At 36.7% G+C, this 16,467-nt stretch overlaps 1 protein-coding gene across 2 annotated transcripts in view; it reads left to right on the forward strand.

Moving 5' to 3' along the window:
• The first annotated feature begins 3,851 nt into the window (after positions 1–3,851).
• The window catches only part of kazna (kazrin, periplakin interacting protein a), a 47,917-nt gene continuing 35,301 nt past the window's right edge, over positions 3,852–16,467 (forward strand). The window contains exon 1 of one of the 2 annotated variants that reach the window (XM_056260871.1): positions 3,852–4,350. In XM_056260871.1, coding sequence (XP_056116846.1) covers positions 4,167–4,350 — 184 coding nt within the window. In that variant the 5' untranslated portion in view covers positions 3,852–4,166. The remainder of the gene's footprint in view (positions 4,351–16,467) is intronic. The other variant, XM_056260870.1, reaches the window with a different exon arrangement.

Below are 16,467 nucleotides of genomic sequence, written 5' to 3' on the forward strand. Positions count from 1 at the left end.
TCATCTCTTAAAGGGATAGTTCAATAAAAAATGAAATTTCTGTCATTGTTTACTCACCATTAAGTTGTTCCAAACCCATAAAACTTTCGCTCATCTTCGCAACACAAATGAAGATATTTGAATGAAATCTGAGCAATTTCTGTCCCTCCATTAACAGCTACGCAACAACCACTTTGACACTTCAAAAAGATCATAAAGAGATTGTGAAACTGATCCATGAATTGTGCGGTTTAGTCCAAATTTTCTATTTTGTTCTTTGCTTAGGGGTAAAAAGAAGTTTGAAGTATAGCGGAATACTGTCAGTGAACATCCCACTGCTGGATGTAGTGTTTAGATGAATATGTAATGTACTGCTTTCAAGGAACAAAATTAACACAACAATTTTTTTTTGCACTAGCTCTGCAGTGAAGTCCTATTATGTTCATTTATATAGCATTTTAAAAGTATACAAAAGATTGTTTTAAAGCAAGCAGCTTTACAGTATTAAACATGAAGAAACCGTGTCAGTGTCGCTTACAATTAGAATTACAAATTCTATCTCTAATATAAAGCAGCTTTCCAGTGTGATCATGTTTTTACCTCGAAGGACTAAACAGAATAAATTAACCAGAGAAGATTTCCACGTCAATAAAGGCGGAGCCTCGGAGCAGCACATCTATAATGTAATCGCCACGGACCAGTGGTATTGTCACAAGGTTTACCAGTTGGAGTGAACTTTTCCGGTTAGATTGCTTTGGCAAGCTGTTTCGGACTCCCAAAACAATCTCCAAACGAACAACATGACATGACATCAGTTCGTTCTACAATTTTGCTTGAAGTATATTGGGGCCTGCATGTCGTTTGTTTTGTCCATACAATGGAATTCAGTTTTAACCAAAATGTTTAGGTTACCAACATTCTTCTTTTGTTTTATTTATGTGTAGAATAAAGAAAATCATACGGGTTTGGAACGACATGAGGGTGAGTAAATGATGACAGAATGTTCATTTTTGGGTGAAGACAGTTATTCAAGTACTGAAGAGGTCAGGGGAAAACCGTCCTCCATCAGGGAATTTTGGAGCTGTTTGTGACTGACAATAAACACATTGAGAGAGACAGCTGAATGTCACCCTCACACACCACTCTGACAGCAGCCCGGAGGAAGTGATGTCATAAACAGAGGGAGGTGTTGTCATCTGCTTCAAAATACAAGCTGAATGCATGTGTTACATTTCTCGCAGTGTGCTGCTCACCTCCAGTCAGGGGCGTAGAATTTAGTAGGGACGCTAGGGACGTGTCCCTACCAATATCCAGTGGCACTGATATATCCCTAGCAATATTTTCGATCAAAACTTTAAATATATTAAATATTGATGTCCCCGTCCCCGTCCCCACCAATTACAAAATCAAACCTACGCCACTGCCTCCAGTCATATATGGTACTCGTATTCTCTTTAACAGTGTTTTATCTGCTTGATTTATACATTCACCCACGTGACTTGAGCAGCAATTATTTGCAGCCGGTGGTCAACATCATGCATCCTAAGAGGGATGTGGTCAGTGAGGACATTGGTCAGGGACGTGGGACTAAATTAACACAGAAAAAAAGACTTGTAATGTATATCTCGTTGCTTACTGAATACTGTGCACTGTAGCTGCTATTTTTGGGAGAACAGAGCAGAAAAGTTTTGTGTGAAAAAAGGTCAATTGTCCATTGTCAATTCGATGCATGAAGCACAGCTCACACAGAAGTCACTTTCAAAGCAAGCAGATTTCTGTTGGTCATTGCGGTGAATTCACATAGTACCTGATGCAAAATCTTGCCCTCATTCAAAACTCCTGATTGTGCAGATTCCTATTGAAATGACTGAATTGTGCCAATGAAACTTCACAGAGCAATGGTAAATGTGACTTCACCTTTATGAAAAACAAAAAGAGTAGTATGCTACGTTGTTGTCACATGACCTTTTGGCAGTCTGATTAAATAATGAGTCAAGAAAGTGATGTTAAAAATAAGAGATTATTCATCATTTTGGAAATAGAAGATCAGGTTGAATCAAAGACTTTAGATCTACAAAGATAGTGCACTCCTATTACTATGAATGGGAGAAAGTGCAATGCACAATATGGCAGAATAAGCCCCGCCTTCGAAATAAAAGAGCCAATCGCCAACAGGTAAAGTAATTGCGTCACTGCAGCTGAGTGAAATGCCTGCCCTAAAGGGGCTTTGATTGAGTGCATTGCATTATGAGATAATTGATGTGATACACTGATACACAATATTAAATGCATGAGGACATCCAAGTATTTTGTGCGTACTGTGCACAGTATGCATACTACATTTTATACTGAACATAGTCAAGGTCACAAGAACAAAACGAATTCAATGGCAGCCATGATTCAGCTTTTCACTAAAAGCAGATAATATTGAACTGGGATCCCAATGGAATACTTTTTAGAAGGTGATGGATGTTAAGAGGATGTTGTCAGATTGTTACTGCCTTTGGGTGTGGTCAGCAATCTTTTAAGCCAAGTCTCAGAGACAGTTTGACATTATGACATTGTGATTAACATGAAAGAGAGAATGAGCAGATGATCTATTGTGGTTCCACCCAGATGTGACAGGACTGGCCACAGTCAGTAAGCTTTTGGGATTCCCATTAATGTGGAATCGTTTTGTTTATACAGGGGAATGAAGAAAAAGGATTCTCTAGCAGAAAGTGGCATAAAGGGGATTTTTGAAATGAGTCCTTTATTTTGCTTTGGCTTTTGAAACTTCTTACACACACACACACACACACACACACACACATTCATACCATTCTCCAAAAACCGCACTATTCTGCTGTCTCAGAGATGATTGAAGTGAAGAATTTGAGTGGGTACAGTAGAACAAAACATATGCTCTTTCTCTCTCTGTCACACACATACTGTAGCCTAAGTCTCACAAACACTTCGAATGCCTCGGCTTATCCTCTTCTCCCTTATGGTTTGATATAAAACAAATAAATGTGTGTGGGAGACGTATGAAGTAAGAGATGGATGAGTGAGGATGAGTGTCACACGTGACATAAAGACCTTATATGCCATAGCGAGGGTCTACAATATTTTTCACATTTTTCCCATTAATAAAATTTACTATATCCAACAGTAATATTTAACCCTCACATAAACCAACTTACTTTATAAGTTTTAAAGTGGAACATAATTCGGCAGATTTATGAGCCTCTCATACAGTGAGGAACACTTAAAATATCCTCACAAGTAGGTTTCACATATTTGTGAGCACATTTTTGAAAATGCGGCCTTTGTAGCCAAACCTAAAACAGGCACATTTCTTCTGGGATGCTTTCACTCAGTCGTACAGAACTATATACATGTAAAAATGAATTTGGTATATACAATTAGAAAAAAAAAAAATCTATCAAAGATGATATTTGATCTAGGCTTTTGAGGGGAGAAAACCTAATTATTAATCGAAAGGTAACTATTTAATGAGTGTTGTTTTTTTTACATTTTATATTTATATCATTTATTATTACAATTACTACCATTTCTTTATTATTATTAGCTGTTATATACCATAGCCTTTTTTCATTTCTCCTTTATATATAAAAAAATATTTAAAGTAGGCTAAATAGGGGGAAAGTGTCCCAATCAACCTGAATTCATCCCTAATTAAATAAATAAACTAATGTATTTATCTATTTAGTTGTTTACTTTAATTTACTTTAAATTATTTTTAAATCCTATATTGTTAAATAAATAAATAGTTAGTTAGTTCGTTACTTTAAGATGCAAATGTGACGTTCTGTTAGATGGGTGCCCTCCTCCTCTCTTCCTCAGATGGTACAGTCCGTTTAAAGAGCCGCTTGGAGTCTCTCGTGCGTTCAACTCTCTCCACGAGAGCGCGCGGCGGAAAGATTCGTTTAGTGAAGCACGCTGTTTTATTCTCTCCAAAGTCTCTTGTCTCTCACTGTTTATCTTTCTCTCTGACAGCCATATCCAAACACAGGACAGTATGGGACTCTGAATATCCGTTCTCATCTTGTGGATTTGGGGGGATTGCTGAGCTTAAAAAGAGAGCACAAGGACAGAATGGGATTTTAGTGTGCTTATGATGCAGCAGGCGATATGACACGCTCCGTGGGTTCTGTGGATTCTCCCGGCAGGCAAAGATCCGGAGAATGATGGACGAGAATAAGCAGCTCGCGCAGCGGATCGATGGCGCGATCCAGTGCGCGAAGCAGGAGGTGGCGAACCTGCGCGCGGAGCTGACAGCCACCGGTCACAGACTGGCGGAACTCGGCGAGCTGGAAGAACCGGGCGAACCGCAGGAACATCAACAACAACAACAACAGAACCACCACGGTAAGGAACCGCACCTGTGACCGCTCGCTCATATCTCTTACCTGCGTGACCTTCGAGTGAATGGACAGAATAGCTACAAACTCTCTCTCTCTCTCTCTCTCTCTCTCTCTCTCTCTCTCTCTCTCTCTCTCTCTCTCTCTCTCTCTCTCTCTCTTTTGCTCCGATTCATTCTTAGTGGGTTAGTAAGGTGATTCAGTTTTCAGTTTCCTCACTGACAGCTGGGGTGTTTCAGGACAATTATAGTAGCCTATGTTTTTTTTGTGTGTGAAAGTGTCAGGAAATATTGCTTGTTTGTGTGTGTGTGTGTGTTTAAATACTTTTCATTAAGAGAAAGGGTGTTTGTTTATCAGCAAGTTTCAGAAATCAACTTTTTTTATTTAGCCCACTGTTTTTCTAACAACAATTTAATCATTTCATTGAAATTATATATTGTCAAAACCCCTGGCTGGATATTATGAAATGTTACATAACCAATCCAATAATACCAAATTTATCCTCCATGTTTTGCCATTGTCATTTTTGGTGGCAGTTTACATCTTTCCCTTGCTTAAACAAGATATCCACAAGAGAAACTGTTATTGAGAACCCGATTACTGTAATCGAGCATGGCTCATGTTTCAGGAAATGGCCCTTCATTTCATTTTCCATTAATGCTAGTCTCACTAAGTGTACCACATTACAGAAGAGAGAGCATACGGCTCTCCTGCCATTCTGTTTGCTGTTAGGTCATTGATTGATTGGTCAGTCTTCTGATTGTCTGTAATCTGTGTGGTGGAGCTCAGGATGGCTTTGGTTTTGAGTCTCTTGGGTGTTCAGAGTGATTCTCTGTTTCAGATCCACCTGCTCTCACTGGGTGGAGTGGACACCCTGGGCTGGTGTGGGTCATAACATTTAACAGATGCTTTTTATCCAAAGCAACCTACTGTACTCCAGACTAGAGCCACCCTGGGGTTGTGTGCTGTGTGCCTTGCTTAAGGGCACAATGATGAATCAGGATTGTGATTTCCATAATCACTCAACAATCTCAGATAATTGCTGCTGCATTTAATATGCCCTGAAGTGACAGTGAAGCTTTGTTTCACTGTACAAACAAACATGCATAATTTTACACTTTCTTACAAGGTTACACAATACAAGGTTAGTCTGTGTGTGTTTTGATGAGAATTAATCCATCTTGCCCTGTAAAAAATGTTTTAGAAATGCTACAGTAAAAACCTGTTAAAGGGGTCATATAATGCAATTTTTGTACAAGCTAGTATGATTCTTTAGGGTCTAAATTTAATTATACTTTAATTAAAAATTCTCATTAGTATTGTAAGAAAACACTTATTTTACTTGGTCAAAAACAGCTCTGTTTTCAGCACGCCGTTTCAGTGCATATGACTTTAAATGATAATGAGCTTTGCTCACCCCGCCTCTCTGTTCTGTGTGTACACCGTTTGTAACACAATAACACAATAACCATAACGCGTTGTTCAGTATAAACGTGGGATTATGAATTATATTGAGAACATCATACATAGAAAACATGCCGTAATGTACCCTAAGTGTAAACCTTAGACGCATTCATTGTGAAGCGTCCAGCTAGCGATTTGCAAAGATTAGGGTTGGGTATATCGGTTGGGTTTTATCCGATACCAGTACCTACTCGGTATTTTTTAAACGGTTCCGGTGCTTAAACGGTTCTTGAAACGGTACTTAAGAAAACAAAACCGCACACACTTTGTCAAAAAATAATACCACTTTATTTACAGGGCCAAACTGGACACAATATTAACTTATATCTTTAAACAATATAAATACAAGTAACATATGGTAATAATAAATAAACCAATATAAAATAAAAATTCACATTACATAATATCAAATAAAACAATATTGTATCAAACAATGTAATAATACTGGAGATTAACAGAGATTACCTGGGTAATCTAATATCGACATGGCTACAGGTTCCCATGTTTTGTCTGCTTGAACCAGTCATGTAAGTTATCTGATCATTGTACTAGTTACGCAGCGCTTAGCTTGTCAAGTTAGGTATTTCGTTCCCACTGCGTCTTAGCTACGCAGCTTTGAGTAAACTTATGAAAGAGAACGTCTCTGGTTACTGGTGTAACCCATGTTCTCTGAATAGGGAACGAGACGCTGCGTTCACTGCCAAACTCCTCGCGCTGCCGACAAGCTTCCTTTTTCGGCAGAGAAATCTGAGGAGCTGATGATGCGCGCGCTAATATAATACGATGACGTGACAGTCAAGGCGGCGGCCGCGCCATCAGCCAATGGATTGGAGTGAATCGTGATTCTATATGGGCTTCAGACAATCATTCTGACGCGTAATTTTACACGTCGTGAAATGCAGCCAAACCTTGGAGCGTTTTGTCTTCGGCATCTTCAATAATCCCCTCGCTATCAGCAGACGTTCCGGGAGTCTCCCGCATATTGATAACGGCTCCCTGATGCCCGCAAATTAGTTAAAATCTCCCGGAACGCTTGAGCGAGCGAGCAAAAGCGCGCATGTGAGACAGAACAGACAGTGCTCCAATAAACCGTATAGTGCGTGCACGGCGGAGAGAGAGAGGGAGAGAGCGAGAGACTTTGCGTGTGCGCGCACCTTATGCCACAGAGACTCAGGCACCGAAATCAGGCACCGAAATTTTCGTTCTTATTCGGTCTGGTTACTACCGTTTACGTCAGAACCGGTTCCCTATTGGCACCGCGTTTCGGTACCCAACCCTAGCAAAGATTAATATATATAAAGTTTAATAAAACGTTACACTCACTTCAGTTGTTCTAGAGATTCAGCAGGAACACGAATAGCTGGTACCAATCCTTTTTTCATGAGCAGCTTCTTAGCAAAACCAGCTTTATACTGACCCTCGTTTATAAAGCAGTCTGGTGAGAAATGATTCGCGCAAACATTAGAGCATTGACGTTGCTCGTGGGGAATATTCCCTTCGAAAACAAAACTCAGCCACTGCGTCTTCAGCGGTTCGGATTTAGGAACATCAAAATGACTGCTGTGTTCGTTATTGCACCCAAGAACAGAACACCACAATCACTTAGACGCCATTCTGCTCATAGACAGTGCTCCAGCATATCAACAATGACCGCGCTGGTCCGTGCAGACTATGATTGACAGGACGAGCGAGGGCGGGTCTGTGTTGAAACGATGCTGTCAATCAACAATCATGGGAGGGGCTTCCGACCGTGTGACGTCACAAAATCGAACGGCTCAATTTGAGGCAGGGGTAAACGTATAAGGAGATTAAAACAAAACCACTGGATGGATTTTTATCATTTTATGGTGGTTGTGGACAGTCACTGCCAACACACATTTCAGTACAATCAACTTGTAAAAGTGCATGTACCATTAAATGACCCCTTTAATTGTAAATTACATTTGCATTTATGCATCACGCAGACAGCTGCCATAATTTTACTGTAAATACTACAAAATATATTTTCCAGTGTGCACGTATTACATGGCTACTTTTTTTTTTTTTATGGTGTTATACATTTTTTATAATGATCACTAAACTGTATATTTGACCCTCGTCTCTGCCACCTAATTTTTTCATGTCTGTTTATCTATTTGGTAAGCAGCCGTATAACAAGTGGAAAAATGTAGTCAGCCAGTAGTTATTGCAAAACAAACCTCTTCCGGATGTACATCACATGATGTTTATTTTGTGATTATGCTGGCTAACTGTACATTATGCATTACATACATTTCTGCTATAAAATTACTTCTGTAAAGCATATAAAAATACACTAATCTTTCTATTCTATTTCTATCAATAGAAATCCGTCACATGACCGCAGATGAATCCTGACACTGCGAGGCTCTTGCCCGCAGCTCTCTCTGATTTCATTCAGCACTTCATTGAGAGCTCAGCAGATTGTGATCTTGTGTCTAATGTCCCACATCCACTCCAGGAAAGGCACTTTTCTGCCTTGGGTTTGGCTTGCCAAGTCACTTGATGCAATTTATTTGTATGTGCATTTATGTATTTGGTAGATGCTTTTATCCAGAGTGATTTAAAAAGCATTCAGGCTATACGTTTTATCATTACATGTATTCCCTGGTAATCAAACCCATGACCTTGATGTTGCTAGGGCCTGTTAAGCTACAGTATTTCAGTCTGGCCAAGCCAAGCTGCTCTATCAGCGAATCAAGGACTTGATTGTTGTTGCTTGTGTTTTTTTGCCACATGTCAGAATGCAGGAAATGTGTATTGACAAAATAATGACTTATCAAGATGGAAAATCACACAGACACATGTGGCCAGACACGGGCCTGTCAGTGTAGATGAGAACAGTGCTTATTTATCTCTTGGAAGAGAGAGTAGCAGTGCAGATGGCCCTACAAAGACCTGCTGGTAATGAATGAGACGCTAAACGCATACAAATAAACACAGTCTTTGTGTTTCAGTTATTTTCCCAGTTATGGCATAGTATCTAAGAGTTATTTTATTTGCCTAAAGATGATGTGTATACACTGTAAAAAAAAAAAGTTTTTTCACAGAAATATACTGTATTATTTTACAGATATTTTCTGTTTTTTTAACATTACGTGTAAATATCATTAAAATAAAGAAAAAAACTTTTATTAAAAACATTAACCATAAAATAAAAGTAATAATCTGTAAATTCATATAAGGAGAAATTATAGTTTTTTTACAGGATTATTCTTTTGTTTAATTGGCTTGAATGTTAAATTACATTAAATTCTATGTAAAAAGACAAACAAATCACTTATTTAAAATTAAGACAACTATGTGTTTTTTTACTGTGAAACCTTAAATTTAAGGTAAATACATGTAAAAAAACAATCGTAAAAAAACGGTAAAAAGTCTGGCAGCAAAGTTGCCAAACACTTACCGTCAAATTACAGTAAAAAACCTTAAGTTATTCTACGGAATAATTCTGTTTTTTAAAATACAGATATTTACTGTAAACATTTTCTGTATTTTTACAGTTCCACTGCTGTAGAATTAAAAGAAAATCTCATTAATAAAATGTCTGTAGAACATTAAACAAATGAATAAATCTGCAAATAAACTGGAAATTATTGCAGAAATACCTTACAATTATACAATTAAAGAAGTCTTCTGTTTTTACACAGTATTCTTTGGTAAATTCATAACATTATCAATTACATCCACAAGAACTCCCTGTCAAAGTACAGATTTTTAGATGTAAAACACGTACTTTTCACATTAATGTATAGGTTTACTTTGAATAAACATACTTTTATAGTAATTAAACGCAACTATCCAATATAACTACATACTTTTAATTCAAGGAGTTCACTTTATATAAACATTGTTTTATAGTAAATAAAAGCAACTATCCAATCTACATTACTTTAACCTTAATGTATAGGGTTAGGGTTAGGTTAGCACCTCACACCTATCAAATACAGGGTAAATGTAAAACTTCCAAGTCCCCTGCCACCAATGCAGATATTTTTCAGAAGCAAAGATAAACTTTGTTGGCCACATCAGCTTAAGATTCAACAAGTGCAGATACAAGAGTGATAGATAAAAAATCTATAATAAAAAATAAAAAAACAGCTATGTAGGCTATACCTTTCATGCAGATATGCTGTAAATAAAAATTGAACATAATAATTACTGTGTGTTATACTACAGAAACAGATCTAAAAATATTGCCTTGAAAGATGGATGAATACAGCAGGAGATATTGTTGCACAGTGTAACTAAATATACAGTTATTGTACATGAAATAATTGAGCTTAAGTTTAATATAAAATTAAATCAAGAATAGTCAGTGATTGTTTATGCATCCTATATCCAGTGTTTCTACTGTCAGGTACCACTGACTCAGTGTTTACAATTCTGAAGTGTTCTGTAACAATTTCATAAGTGGCAGAGAAAAAATTGAGTGGCAACATTTTCAGACCCCACCCCGTGCACTAGCTGCTGCTCTCTGGTGCTGCAGCCTCAAGTCTCGGATCATCATGCTTTGGGACAGTTTTTCCGCAAGACAACCAGGCTCAAGAATGCTGGACACTAACCTCCTAATGCCTGTCTGCCTGTTGGTGTGAAAGGACTCTTGAATCTTGTGTGCTGATATGTCCTCTTTTGGCTTGGCTTTTAAGGGTGACATTGTCTGTTTGAAATGCTGCCCTGACAGTGATTTTCTGACCATATACTATATTGACACGTATCTCATATGCTTATTTGAGAAGAAAATATGTGATTCAATTTAAAAGTAAAGGCTGTAAATCCACTTTAAAAACGTTGAAGCATTAAGACACAAAGTCAATCTATATTCAACAAAATTCAAGGCCCTCACTGCAGTGAAATCATTAGGCCACTCCACAATTTTCTCGGTTGATGGGAACAAACCGCCACACTATGAATAAAGCTTTACAATGGGGTGCTATATATTTTTAATTTACAATAGGTGAGCAATGTGTGAAAGACAAGGAATTTATTCTGGGGCTCGAGTTCAACCAAGGCTCTTGTAGCATAAACTTGAGCTTTGATAAACTGGGGGTAAAGGAATTGAAGACATTAAAATGGTTGAAACATTACACAACGTAAACAAACATCCTAATTGTTTTTCTAGTCTCTGTGCTTTAGATATCAAGAAAGTGCGCGCAGATTCAAATAATTTAATGTTGTACAATCATTGGACGAATCATATGCCAGAGGTAATCTCGACCAATGATGTTGTTTGACTTTGGGAGGGGGATACGTCATAACTTAGCGCGAAGCAGTAGAGAGCCTGCCCTGGATAAAGTATGGAGCATTTCCACGATATCGGCATTCAGCTTTCACTAAAGGTAGATTAATATACCCAGTCGGCACATGACCGACCTTCAACGTTGAAATATGATTGAAATAATGCCAGTCATTGAAACAACGTTTAATGCTAAATGGTTGGAAAAAGGTTAACAAAAACACTTTCTAAATCAACGTTTAATTTTTTACAAGATCTGTACGTTGAAACAATGTAATGTTTTCAACAACATACATAAATATCTGCCTTTTAACATATTATTATGATAATTCATTAGCATTTAATGATTTTTCTTATTTTCATAACAGTTCTTCAATGTATATGTTAAAATATAAGTATTATCATTAACAATAATAGTTTCACCCTCAACAGGGCAGTGCAGCAGAAACCTTTTGCTTTATGTGATTTTGTGTGAATTTACAATTTTGTATGCTTGCCAATTTTGTCTGCTTGCCTAACAGTGTACATTGCATTATTACATATTCATACACTGTCATGTCATTTGACCAATTAATTAAATAATAATACAGACTGCAACTCGCGCAAACTATTGCTATTGTTATTGGTTGTTTCTCCGTTTTACTTTGAGCATGATTGGTTAATCTGTCTGTCTTCCAGGAAACTGTCCAATGAGAATGTGCGCGGCTCTGCGCGCCTATTTTAAGTTTGAAAATACGTCCGTTACTCTCGGTTGGTGTGAGCAGCTGCTGTTTGCGTTGATTACTCGGTCAGACCTGGATTATTTTATATCTGCCTGTTGAATTCTAAAATTTTGAGCGAATTTTAGTTGCTATGTCAATGAAGAACAAAAGCTGGAATATGAACAGACAGAGGAGTACGTGGTCTGTTGGCGATATCAGGTAAGAAAACATTTTTCAGTCCTTAACAGTCTAACGTTTACTGCTTCACTATTAACGTAAGTTAGCTGCTAGCGATATTAGCACGTATTTCAATGTGTTAGTACCATCTAACATTGCTGTGTTTTGTTGTTGGTAAATTAACATGAGGTAAAAAAAGCGTGGGAATGAGTAAAGTGATAAAACCGTCATTTCTTCGTTAGAAGTATGTTTACATAACCTCTTCAAACACTGATAACATATTGAAAAGATATTTGTTTACTTTATTTTTTATTTTTTAGATCAAGCATTGGAATAAGATGTTTATCGGGGTAGAACACCCAACAGAAAGACCCATTCACCAACTAACGTTACAGTAAGTCAGTTTTACCCACGTACTGTTCGAAAACCTACACTGGGATAGTATTAAGTGTGATGTGATTTTCATACTGTTACTGATGGAAAGTCTGAGTAACTTTCTGTCCTTTTGTCTTTCTTCTGCTGAAGTGGCACACTGAAAGGGGAGATTCGTGTCACCTTCATCAGTCCTTTCTTTAATCACTGGAAACCATTAGCAGCTAAGGGAAAGACCCTCAGATGCAGGTAAAATTATTTGATGGGGTTAGGGTTATTTGATTTTGGTGTATCAACTGGCATTTTTTTTGTGTGTGCTTCCCTTTCTATGATAACGTTAACGTTACACATTTCTGACGGGATTGCCATGCTTTATGTGTATGTTTACATTTTAAATCATGTAATAACTAACAGTCTCAAAGATGACATTACTCAAAGATAACATTTTTACAATTTAAATAAATTTCATATACATAATATATATATATATATATATATATATATATATATATATATATATATATATATATATATATGTTTCCTCACAATGTCAAATGTGCTTGTTAAGTGCGGCAGCTTTTATACATTTTACAATTTTAATATGCAAGTTAACATTATGTCGAGTCAGCAGGGCTAAGGTTAAAACTCGCCGTGTTACATTATGTATTAACCTTATAAAAGTCTGTCTAGCTTTAGCAAATGTGACATTATGCTGGTCCTAATAAAGTTAAACCGTTATTAACGTTAGCCCTGAATGTGAAACATGCATCAGCCATCATAACATTAACGTTAAATACCTTTGGTTGACTAACATGAATTTAATAACGTTAGCTGTTAACTTAAAGGGTTAGTTCACCCAAAAATGAAAATTCTGTCAGTAATTACTCACCCTCATGTTGTTCCAACCCCGTAAGACCTTCGTTCATCTTCGGAACACGAATCAAGATATTTTTGACTATACTAGTCCATACTTGTCCATAGGCTTCTTCAGGGATTGAACTTGCCGGCCTCGAAAAGTTATTAAAGACATCGTTAAAATAGTCCAAGTGACTACAGTGGCTCAATCTTAAGTTTATCAAGCGACGAGAATACTTTTTGTGCACAAAAACAAACAAAAATAACGACTTTATTTCAACTATTCATTTCCTTCTCTGTGGGCCTCTAATCAGTTAACGTAGTGTGATTCCGTAGAGCTACGTCACACGTAGGCTCACTATTGGCCGACGCTGGTCATGTGCGTGATGTGTGTGACGTACAACAACAGAAGCTTACGCTATTACACTAGTGAACTGACTCGAGGCCCACAGAGAAGGAAATAAATAGTTGAAATAAAGTCGTTATTTTTGTTGTTGTTTTGCGCACAAAAAGTATTCTCGTCGCTTGATAAACTTAAGATTGAGCCACTGTAGTCACTTGGACTATTTTAACGATGTCTTTAACAACTTTTCGAGGCCGGTAAGTTCAATCCCTGAAGAAGCCTATGGAGGAGTGAGACAGCTCTCAGATTTCATCAAAAATATCTTAATTCGTATTCCGAAGATGAACGAAGGTCTTATGGGGTTGAACAACATGAGGGTGAGTAAATACTGACAGAATTTTCATTTTTGGGTGAACTATCCCTTTAACGTTACATCTTACAAGTTACTGTTGCCTCTTGCAAACACGTAACAGTAGGGGGGTGAAGGTTATTATATAACCGTGAGACCGACGGTTATAGTTGAACACCGTCATTATAACTCTATAACCGCCAAAACCGTTATTAAAATATTTTTTTACAAACATTTTTTATCATAGAGAATGTTTAAATACTATTATCAGCTTACGAGGGAAACAGGTGGAGAGTTAGTGGTGCTTCGGAGGCTGCTACTGCTGGAGATGATTCGGGAGAGGTCTGTGCACCTTTACCGATCAGACGGAATTCACCTTTACACGTAGTAAAGCCTTGTTTATACTCGACGCGTCCGTTTCTTTTACTGTCTATGGTCTGCGCGCACCTTGCAAAAATGACGCGTTGGGTGCGCAAGACCCCATTTCGCTTGGCTGTGTGCACAGGGTTTTTTGTAACAGTGCGCACGGCGCCGCATCCGAGGATGAACGACTTCATTGCAAAGTTTTTTTTTTGTTAAGGTTTTGTTTACTGTGCAATGAACGTGCTTTATTTTAAATAAATCACACGTTTTTTTTTTTTTTTCTTAAGGATTTGTTTCCTGTGTGTGATTCATTTAATGGAAAGCACATTCACTTCTAGTCGTCTTGCTGTTAATTTTAAATAAACGTAGAGCAAGTAGCTAATCAGTGTCTGCTCGTTTATTCAAACTAAGTTGTCCTATAACAGACGAACGTCGCAACGCATACAGTTCAATTTTCATTCAAGCTCCAAACTGCAATTATTGTTAAGGGGCAACCTAATGGCTCTGCTCTGGCGATTTTTACAAGCATGATACATCTCATCTATTTTTCAGGACAATGCCTGGTGAGAGCCACTACAGAGGATCATAGCCATCGTTGGAATTTTGAAAGGACGTGGGTGAATATCAATCTGCCAAATGAAGTTTTTTAGCATGCACATTCACATCTGTATATTAAAACTGATTATATATTAACTTTGTTCTTAGTTCAGAAGCTAAGTTCTTTCCAGTAACAAACAAAGAACTTTTTGACTGAAGGGCTTGACAGTATTTTATGTGCATTTTAAAGTAAACCCCATGCCGTAATGGAAAAAGTATGTACATATATTGGACAGTTGCTTGTAATTGCTATCAAATATTGTTTACATAAAATAAACATGTGTATTTTTACATATATTGGAGAAATGCTTGTAATTACTGTCTATTAATGTGTATAGAAAGTGAACCCATACATTGAGTAAATGTCATGTTGATATATTGGAAAGTTGATTTTAATTAGTATAAAGCAATGTTTATATAAAGTATACCTCATACATTGATGTTAAAAGTATATAGAAGGTAAAGCCCCATACATTAAAGGTACAAATATGTAGAAATATTGGAGAGTTGCCTGTAATTATTGTCAAATAATGTTTATATAAGGTAAACCCCCTTATTTAAATGGTAAACATGTAGAAATATTGGAGTTGCTTGTTATTACGGTCAAATAATCTTTATATAAAGTAGCACACTGTATTTAAATGGTACAAATATGTAGAAATATTGGAGAGTTGCTTGTTATTACTGTCAAATAATGTTTATATAAAGTAAACCTGCATACATTAATGGTAAAAGCTTGTAAATTTATTGGAGATGTGTCTGTAATTACTGTCAAATAATGTTTTAATAAAGCAATAACGGTTAAAAATATGTTTCTGAAACTTAATATCACAAGATCTTGGTTTTTTTGTACAGGATAAAACCAATATTTAACAGGAATTTACTGTAAATAGATTGAATAATGACATAAAATAAAAGTTTAAATCGATCAATATACTGGTATTAGGCTTTAAATTAGGGTATCTGAAGGTAATTATACAACATTTTCTGTGTGTTTTACATAGAAAAGTCTTTACTTTGACAAGGAGTTCTTGTAGATGGATTGGATTATCCTAAAAATATACCAAATAATACTGTATTAAAACAGAAGTCTTTGTTTTAATTATGTAATTTTAAGGTATTTCTGCAATATTTGTACGTTTTTATACAGATTTATACATTAGTTTAACATTCAACAGACATTTTTTTTATGAGATTTTTTTTTCTTTCTACAGCAGTTTGAATGTAAAAATACAGAAAATGTTTACGGTAAATATCTGTTTTCAAAAAACAACATTTTTCTGTAAAATAATTTAAGTTTTTTTACTGTAATTTGACGGTAAGTGGTTGGCAACTTTGCTGCCAGACTTTTTACCGTTATTTTACGGAAATTTTTTTTACAGTGTAGAGTGTTTTCCACTATGGCCAGCAAAGGATGTGTCTTAAGTGCACTTGGCCACCGTACATCTGACTTATGTGATATTGACGTTTCTAAATTGCTTTAATGGCCTGGCTGCATAATTGTTTTGATGTAACAGCTGTCGGCTGCCATGCACATACAGGAAGGCTGGTTGTTTCTGTTTCTGTTCAATTACACTTGCATAATGCATATACATTTGAGAATAGCAAATATGAGCTAGTCAGGATAAATCACTACCAAAGTAATTGCT

The sequence above is a fragment of the Rhinichthys klamathensis genome, unplaced genomic scaffold (genome assembly GCF_029890125.1).
Source record: "Rhinichthys klamathensis goyatoka isolate OS25496 unplaced genomic scaffold, OSU_Roscu_1.1 h1tg000180l_1, whole genome shotgun sequence".
NCBI lineage: Eukaryota > Metazoa > Chordata > Actinopteri > Cypriniformes > Leuciscidae > Rhinichthys > Rhinichthys klamathensis.